A 9,323-nucleotide genomic window follows, 5' to 3' on the forward strand; every position below is an offset into this window, starting at 1 on the left:
ATCACGCCCTGCACTCCCGCTGGTACCAGGCCCGGGATCTCATGCTCATGAGCCACCTACAAGATAACATCCAGCATGCCGATCCACCAGTTCAGGTAAGGTGGGAAGAGCCTCTGCGAATGGTGAAGAGCGAGATGCTGAGCTCCGAGCCTTTCTTTGGGCAAACCAGTTTGACCAGGATAGTCACCTGTCTGGCCGATACAGGTTTAAGTAGAGACTTGATCTTTCCCAAGTGCCAGCATTCTCTGTATGTCTTGCATCTTAACTCATACTTTATACTGTACTGGCGGTGTTTGATTCAGCCAACTTTACTGTACTACTGTACACCTCTTATGGAGCATTGTGAGCTCATCTGGGTATGAAAATTTGGACAAGTTCTATTGTCTTCTAGAAGCTGTTGAATTCACAGGAAAAGCAGACACTCCAGTGTGGCCTGTTGGGACTTGATAGTGGGACAGCTGGTCTTGTTGAGGGATAAGATTAGAAGCCCTCCGATTTGTTGAGTGCAGCATGAGAGCTGAGAGGAGCACAGGCTCAGGAGAGAGGCTGCATCTTCTGTTTTCTCACTTAAAAAAAGGTGGTGGTGATTTACCTCTCTTAAGAATGCTGTGAGTCCAAAGTATTGCTGAGCTGTAACAATAGATGAAACTTACCAACAATTGTGAGGGTGATGCAGGACTGGGGGAATGTCCTTTTTCTTATAAATAAGGTTGCCACCAGCCAGGACAGAAATGAAGGCAACTGACGACGGGAACAGAGCCCTTAGAACTGTGGTGTGGCATGTGGTACATACAGCTCTTGCTGTCAGGAGTCTCCTTTGAATGCAGTTGTTACTGAATCATCCAAGCAGCTGTTTACTGAATGACTTTTTCCAGTGAGGATTCACAGCTCTCCACTTGCTGGCATTAGGGTTTTTGTTTGGATGCTGACATGCGGAGCACACTGTGTGGCACTAGGGTGCTCGAGTTGGTGAGGTTTTTGCCTTTCAGGAGGTGCTCCTTTGACTGAGGTGCTTCTCTGACCATCTGATTTTACAAAACTCTGTGGATGTTTTCACTTAATTACTGCAGTTTGAGGGGCACTTTCTTGTGCATGGATTAATTCCATCTTTATACGAGCAGTTTGGTTTACAGGTGCAGAAACTAACTCAGTTCAGTGAATGTCCAAGAAATGGAGGGTTATTAGTCCATTGTTCCCAGATGTGCCTTGTCTGGATACATTGGCCTATAGCTTGGTCTTGTACGGCTCAGTTTTTAAAGTTGAGACTCTGTACATGAGATTGATTGATTGATTGATTGGTTTGTTTAGTTGTTGTGGTGGTGGTTGTTGTTGTGTACCTTCAAATCAGATCCAACTGGCACAGGAGGAGATTGCCCTTCCTCCAGTGGAGCATCTGGTGGATTTGAACTGCACGCCTTTCCTTTGGGATTGGAGTGCAGCTTCTTGCCACTAGGCCACCAGAGCTCCCTCGTGAGAGCTTTTTAATTGTAAAACTTCTAGTTTTTCTAGTATTTCTGACATTTTAGACATTGTACCTATACACTGTCAATTTTTACCCTATCTCCATACAGTCTGTGCCTTGGCTAACATTTTTTCCTTACACTTCCATTTGTACTAGTAAATCCTATTTCTTTGCTAAATGAAGTGTCACCCACTCATCATACATTAAGTAAATATGTAAATAAAACAGTCACTTCAAAGTTACTTTAAGCCTAAACTCTTAAAAATGGAGTTAATGAGGTATATATAACTTGCACCACACAGATAATTTCCAGTCCTAAGAAATGAAAATGGACTGTGTGTGTCTATTTAATTAAGTCAGTGTGGTGTAGAGTGCCTGGCCCACCTGGTCATGTTCTCATCTGTGCTGTGACGTGTGTCTTGGCGTGACACGTCAACTCTTACTCATGTCACGTCTGGATGTTCCTTGAACTCGGTGCGCACATAGCCAGCAGCTACGCGGCACGTCTACCTGGGTCCTGTGACAGTGTCAGGAGTAACTTGTTTGAACCCAGACTGCTAGTCTGCCTATCCCACAGAATCCTGTTTAAAATGTCAAAAATAAAGTTGGGAGAACTTTATGGCTTCTGATTTCATGGTAAAGGATCAGGGTGTGTTCTGTGTCAGCAGTGATCCTTGCAGCCCTGTTGGGTCCTGATTCTTGAGTTTCCATCTGCCTCTGCTGCTGTTTTAACCCTTTTTAAGTGTTCAGTGATAGTAACTGCGTGCACTATCCTCTAACTGCATTCTTCACTTACTTATTTTTAGACACAGACTCAGTACCCCTTGGCAATAGCTTCCATTCCTTCCACCCCTTTCTCTCTCTGAGCCACTAACAAGCTTTCAGCTCTGGACATTGCCTCTTCTAGATCCTTGCTTTAAATGGAATCATACAGTTTTTGTCCCTTTATATCTGAGTTATTTGACTCCATATGTTCCTATTGGCTCTGTCTTTTGATCATTTGTTAGCTCAGTTCTAGCCACGTTGACCCTTTTGTTCCTGGGATATACCTGGACCAATTCTTCCACACACTTTTATCTTTCTTTTTTCTAGAATATTCTTTTCCTTTCATACATATGCAGGAATTGGTCTCTTTCTTTAGTTCAGTACTCGAACATTTCTGTATAAAATGGCGAGCTACTACGCCACCTCTACCATTTAACTCTGTTCCTAACTCCCTTGTTTTATTGTCTTCCTTTCTCTAACTTAAATAACTAGTTTTACGAGTCACTCACGCACAGTCATCGAGTCATTCTGCCTCGTAACAACCCTCCGTCAGGTTTCTGAGACTGTAAATCTTAATGGGAGATTCCACCCATCCTCAGGTATATACCTGAAAAACATCTTGTATTCATAGTCCATAGTTTCTCCTTAAATAACATTTTCTTCTTGTTGTGTATTGCTGCCAAGTTGGAACCAATTCACAGCTGACCCTCCAGCAGGCTTCCAGAGGCGGGACTCACACAGGAGATTGCCCATCGTCCTCCCGTTGCTTTCTATGGAGGGCAGCAATGGCTGTTTTCTTCTCTAGTACATAAGCTGCTGCTGAACATAAAAGGTGCCCGGTGTATATTGGTGGAGTTGTCTCTCACCACTTTGCCCTCTTGTCCTCAGATCCTGTACAACCGCACCATGGTGCAGCTGGGCATCTGTGCCTTCCGCCAAGGCCTGACTAAGGATGCTCATAATGCCCTGCTGGACATCCAGTCAAGTGGCCGGGCCAAGGAGCTGCTGGGCCAAGGTCTACTGCTCCGGAGCCTTCAGGAACGCAACCAGGAACAGGAGAAGGTGGAGCGGCGCCGGCAGGTGCCCTTCCACTTACACATCAACCTGGAACTGCTGGAGTGTGTCTATCTGGTGTCGGCCATGCTCCTGGAGATCCCCTACATGGCCGCCCACGAGACTGATGCCCCCCGGCGCATGATCAGCAAGCAGTTCCACCACCAGCTGCGGGTGGGCGAGCGACAGCCCTTGCTGGGTGAGTGTGGGACTGACTCTGGGCTGCAGTGCCACCAATTTTGTTTGCTTGTTTCTCGATTCCTTTAACACTTTGCCGCAAATGACGGCGAATGTGTTTCAAAGCACAGTTGTCAATTTAAAAAGTGTGTGGCAACATGTTTAAAGAAAAGTTAAAGGGAATAGTTTCTCCACCAGATGACCAAGTTTGACTTAATGACCACCTCATGTATAATCTAAAGGTACCTTAACTCAGCAGTGTACTTGTCTTAGACTGTAGAGACACTCCACATTCAACTTTCCTTCTCTTCATTCTTCCTGTCAGTCTCTGTTTGTCAGTGTTAGGTTTAAGATTATAGACAGCTCCCCGACATCTTCAGAAGTGCTTTGTTGCCTACAGAATAAAGTGGTCTGATCCCAACATTGTTTTTACTTAATATAAACTTATTCTTGCCTGGCACTGCTCAGTGTGTGTTACAAATAATTCATTTACCCTCTCTATATATTAATAGCCCTGTGAGTAAGTGTTCTTATTAACCTCTTTGTTCTGATGAGGAAACTTTGGCTCTGAGCAGTTAAGCAGATGACCCAGGCTCATTCCACTACTGTTCTGTGTCCTCCTCTTTTTACCTTTCCTCTCATATGCGTTATATCCCAGCCACATCAACTACAGTAGACCTGGAATCTAACATTGGTTCCCCCGCAACCTTCCAGACAAAGAGGTATCTTAGGAAGGAGAAATGGATGAGGCCCCACTGTCGCCTGACTTAACCAAACAAAGGAGAACATGGTCCTCTTGCTAACATTTGCCCTTTTGATACTATTTTTCTGAAAGACCTGAACATCTGTAGGTTTGGTGATAAGTTTAGATTTGGTGTAGGTTTGATCTGTTAGGTGATTGGTGATTTCACTAGGAAAGGACTTTGAATTGTGCCCTTCCTTTGTGTTTGGTCCATGGAAGTACTTGTGAGCTTATATAAATGAGGCAGGTTTACTGCCCCCCGCCAGGTCCCATTGTAGAATTGTCCTCCATTGGTTGTGTTCTGACATGGACCAGTCATATATGAGTGTCCCTCAGGTGAATTTTGTTTGGCTCACATGATTAGATTTTCTTTTGTTTCATTTGAAAAATTTTCCATGAAAATCTATATTTCCAGCATCTCTTCAAATTTCGGTGACTCTGGCGTCCCTGGACCTGCCTTCCAACAGGGCCGAAGTTGCAGTTTTGAGGCAGAGTTCTCTGGTTTTTCCAGTTCTGACCTCTTTCTGTTATTTCACGCAGTGGGACCAAGAGCTAGTTTATCTGCAGAGCTGTCGTGTTGTTTGTCTGGTGTAAACATCTAGCTTTACTTCTTCCAAATGGGAAAACTAAAGCCTGAAATGGTCCTGCTTTTGCTTGTAGCTGGCCTTATTTGTGTTTCTGTTTGGCCTGATCTGTGTGCTGTTGTGCGTGCTGTTCCTACCTGGGGCCCGCAAGTGCACATTTCTCAGCTCCTGCTGTGTGTTCCTGATCTCAGAGACTGCACTTTCTTGCACAGGTTGTGCCTGGATTTAGAGTGACTTAGAGCCTGCAGTTAGGAACCAACTGGAAAGCCTCGTCTTGATCATCTGATGCTGCTGTAATAAGTACATGGATCTGTGGCCCCAGGTTTCCAAGGCCCTGCCTCATTGCCCATCTTTCAGGTCCCCCCGAGTCAATGAGGGAGCACGTGGTTGCCGCCTCCAAGGCCATGAAGATGGGAGACTGGAAGACCTGCCACAGCTTTATCATCAATGAGAAGATGAACGGCAAAGTGTGGGACCTCTTCCCCGAGGCTGACAAAGTCCGCACCATGTTGGTTAGGTGAGCAGGGGAGGAGGCCAGAGCAGGTGGGACAGGAAACGGGGACTGGTCTCTCCTCCTGAAAACCTCCTTTCACTCTCCCAACAGGAAGATCCAGGAGGAGTCACTTCGTACCTACCTCTTCACCTACAGCAGTGTCTACGACTCCATCAGGTAGGATGGGCTTTGGGAAGGAAGAAGGACTCAGCTTTGTGCCTGAGACTCCTGGTTAATCTCTGCTCTCTTCCTCCTCCCTCTCCAGCATGGAGACGCTGTCTGACATGTTTGAGCTGGACCTGCCCACAGTGCACTCCATCATCAGCAAGATGATCATTAACGAGGAGCTGATGGTAAGAGCCAGCGATGGTGAGTGGGCAGGTAGAGTCCTGGAGAAGGTGGATGGTGAAGTCCAGTCTGCATCATGTTCCTCTGCCTCGCCCCGTCAGGCCTCCCTGGACCAACCAACACAGACGGTAGTGATGCACCGCACCGAGCCCACTGCACAGCAGAACCTGGCGCTGCAGCTGGCCGAGAAGCTGGGCAGTCTGGTGGAGAACAACGAGCGAGTGTTTGACCACAAGCAGGGTACCTATGGTGGCTACTTCCGAGGTGAGTGGTTCCATTCCAAGGTCCTGGAGCCCCCACTGTTGTTCCCCTGGTACCACCTCTCCCCTCTGGGACCAACACCTCCTCCTCGCCTACAGATCAGAAGGATGGCTACCGCAAAAACGAAGGCTACATGCGCCGTGGAGGCTACCGCCAGCAGCAGTCACAGACCACCTATTGATATCTCTGCTTCTGTCTCTGGCCTAAGCAGACGAGTCCTAAACCAGACCCCGTCATTAAAGGTCTATTTAAATGGCTCTGATTTACACTCTGTATCTCCAAAAGTGTGATAGACTCATTTATTTGCTAAACTTTTGCCACATAACATGCCAAAGGTAGTGAGAAATGACATTTCAAAATACTCAGTGCTCTTTGACATGTTACATAATATTGTAATAGTGAGTGGTAAGTTTTAACACTTATGGGGGAAAAAAAGTATTTGACTAGGAGGTGACTTGAGGGATGAATGTCAGGGAAGGCGTAACGATGGCAGTGAGGGTGGGACCCTGCGGGTCCTTGAGTTAATGTAGACCATCTCTCCCCATCCATGACAGTGCAGCTCCTATAATTAACAGTCAGCAATGAGAAGCTTTTAGAGTAATTGGGCATTACCAGACGTGTGATTGTTTTTCTACTAATTCTTGATTTTTTATTTTATGAAAATGGAGGTCTACAGTAGTTTGGTATTTTGAAAAATCACTCTTCGAGACAATTTGAGAACTGTCTAGGCAGAGGAAAACAGCATTGAAGGACATTTCAAGAGAATTGGTATAGTTGATATAGTACATTCAGTGTGAAGTGTGTATGCAGGAGATAGATGGCTGTATGCTGGGACCATCTCATGAGCATTTTACATGAAGCGACACTGGAAATTGTTGGAAGCAGCAAAAGAGTTAAAACCCATGTCAGAGTCAGAGATTGTGAGGGGAAGGTTTGAAGAGAAATGGGTGTAACAGGTTGATAAGTTCCTGACTGAATCCGGGGCTGGGTAGGTCATAGGACTATTACCAGGAAATAACGAGAATGTTCAGGAATACAAGAACAGCAGTGTGTGAAGTAGGCTGATAATGAGGATGGTTTTGCAGACATTGACTTCGAGGTACCTGTGTAGGGCAGTTGGATGTCGTGGTTGAGAATAGACTAAGCAGCTGTAACAAAGAGACTCCATTGATTCGAGCAAAACCCTTTTGTCAGGTGGTGGGCGGTGTGAGGGTTGGCCACTGTGCTTTGCAGGATTGTCCAGGCCTCAGTCTTGTTTCTTTACCATCTGCTAGGTGATTGCCCTTGTCTGTGCAGTTAAAACAGGCTCATCAACCTGACATCCTCATTCCAGCCACCTGTGAAGGGTATAGAAATGACTGATCCCATTGATGAATTCTTCTCCAAACTGTTGGTTCTGAAGGTGCCATGGATTTGGCTCTGTCTGATGGTGACCATGTGCATTATCAGTACAGACCTCTGCTCAGTCTTGTGCTGTCCTCACATCTTGCTGTGCTAGAACTGTTGTAGCCTCTCTCTCAGTCCTTCTCCTTGAGGGTCTTGTTCACTGAACCTCTACCAAATGTCTTTTTTCCCCCAGACTTGTCTTTTCTGATAACATGCCCAAACTATGTGACATGAAGTCCAGCATGGCCTTGCCTCCAGAACTCTTCCAGAACAGATTTGATTGTTCTTCAGACCATCCGTGTTATAGTCAACATTCTTCACCATCACCACAATTCAGTGCCACCAGTTTTTAAATCTTTATTCATTAACCAACTCTAAAATACATACTAAGTCTTTGACGATACCATGGCTTGGGCAAGGTGCACCTTAATCATCAAAGAGACCCTTTGCTCTTAAGCACTTTATAGAGGTCCTTTATAGCAGATTTGATGAATGCAGATATTTGATTTTCTGACAGTGCTTCCATAGATGTTAATTATGGATCCAAGTAGAATTAAGTCCTTGACAAACTTTGATCTTTTCTCTGTTGACCATCCCAGAGAAGCCTGAAGTGCCTTTAGCAGAGTTTCTAATATTAAAAGGCAAGAACACACTGAGAGATAATTACAGAAGGAAAAGAATGGAGATTAAGGTTTTAAAGTGAGTAGGCATAGATGGTGTGTATCATGGGTAATGTTTATTATAGTCAACAGCCAACAGTTTTGGATGACTACATGGTAAGATACTTGACATACTTTCATTTAATCCTCACACTGCTGGTGCTGTTTTATAGATCAGGAAACTGAGGTCCAAAGAGGCTAAGTGATTTGCTGGAGGTCACGTAACTAGGCATTCAGGGAGCTAGGTTTAAGCTTGACTTCATGATCCTGTCTCTTAATTATTGTACCTGGTGCTCATTGTTTCCAGTAAGTGTAGAAGAAAAAGGGTCAGAGACTCCATTCGGCATACAAGTGGTGGGAAGCAGAGTAAGAAGAGATGGCATTGGCTGGAAAGCCTTTATTTTTCTGAGGTTGTCCGTGATAATGCTAGATTTGTCCAGGTTAGCATTGTTGGTTTTTTCTGACTGAAGGCAGAACCATTGAGTTTTAAACTGAGCACTAAGAAAATAATTTGAAAACTAGGATTTTTTTTTAATTAAAAATAAGTAAATATAAAATTTTTTTTTTACCTTTCAATAGGAAAGTAAATCAAGACTCCAAACAGCATTTTCTATAATGAATTTAATAAATTCTGAAGCTCAGGCTGAATTTGAGCATATTAGAGGATTTTTTTTTAAAAATCTTATAAAGGGAGATAAAAGCTTAGATCTAAGCAATCATCTAAAAAATATATTCTAGGGAGCTCTGGTGGCCTAGTGGCAAGAAGCTTTGCTGTAATCCCAGTGGTGTGTGGTTCTAACCTACCAGATGCTTCGCTGGAGAAGGATGGGCAGTCCCTTCCTGTGCCCGTTGGATCTGACTTGACGGCACACAACAACAAAAAACTAAAAAAACCTGAAGTCTCTCTCAGGGAGGAGTGATAGGGAATGGCAAAGGACACACTGACAAAGGAGATTAATCAGAACTGGCTTTGACAAGCACTATGGCAATTGGACAATTAAAACAGACTTACAAGGGGGGAATAAAGAAGAACGAACTGGGGAGGAGGGTAGAGAAAATAGTGCAACAATGAATGAATGAAAACCCAAAATCTCTGTAAATGTTCATTAAAATTAATAAAATTTGTTAATAAAAAAGTCCAGTTAAAACAACAACAAAAAAACCTAAAAAAGTTCACAAAAAATATATTTGAAAATTTGAATCAAATAAAAATTGGTTTGTGAAAGCAAGCCCAAATTTACTAGGTTTCAATTAATTTTGAAAGTTTGCTCAATATCTAAGCACATTTAGAAAAAATAAGTAGCGACCTTTGTGAAAACAAGTGCAGATTAACCAGTTTCTCTAAAAGTGCTTCCGAAATTATGTTGGCAAAGATGGAGTAAGCTACAAATAA

General features: G+C 44.1%; 1 protein-coding gene across 1 annotated transcript in view; it reads left to right on the forward strand.

Annotated features, from left to right (window-relative positions):
* The window catches only part of EIF3C (eukaryotic translation initiation factor 3, subunit C), a 17,227-nt gene extending 11,161 nt beyond the window's left edge, over positions 1-6,066 (forward strand). The window contains exons 14-20 of the mRNA XM_006896625.1: positions 3-95; positions 3,116-3,479; positions 5,141-5,300; positions 5,388-5,453; positions 5,542-5,629; positions 5,726-5,888; positions 5,984-6,066. Coding sequence (XP_006896687.1) covers positions 3-95; positions 3,116-3,479; positions 5,141-5,300; positions 5,388-5,453; positions 5,542-5,629; positions 5,726-5,888; positions 5,984-6,066 — 1,017 coding nt within the window. The remainder of the gene's footprint in view (positions 1-2; positions 96-3,115; positions 3,480-5,140; positions 5,301-5,387; positions 5,454-5,541; positions 5,630-5,725; positions 5,889-5,983) is intronic.
* The last annotated feature ends 3,257 nt before the right edge of the window (positions 6,067-9,323 follow it).

The sequence above is a fragment of the Elephantulus edwardii genome, unplaced genomic scaffold (genome assembly GCF_000299155.1).
Source record: "Elephantulus edwardii isolate Elephantulus edwardi_28Jun2011 unplaced genomic scaffold, EleEdw1.0 scaffold00186, whole genome shotgun sequence".
Taxonomy (NCBI): domain Eukaryota; kingdom Metazoa; phylum Chordata; class Mammalia; order Macroscelidea; family Macroscelididae; genus Elephantulus; species Elephantulus edwardii.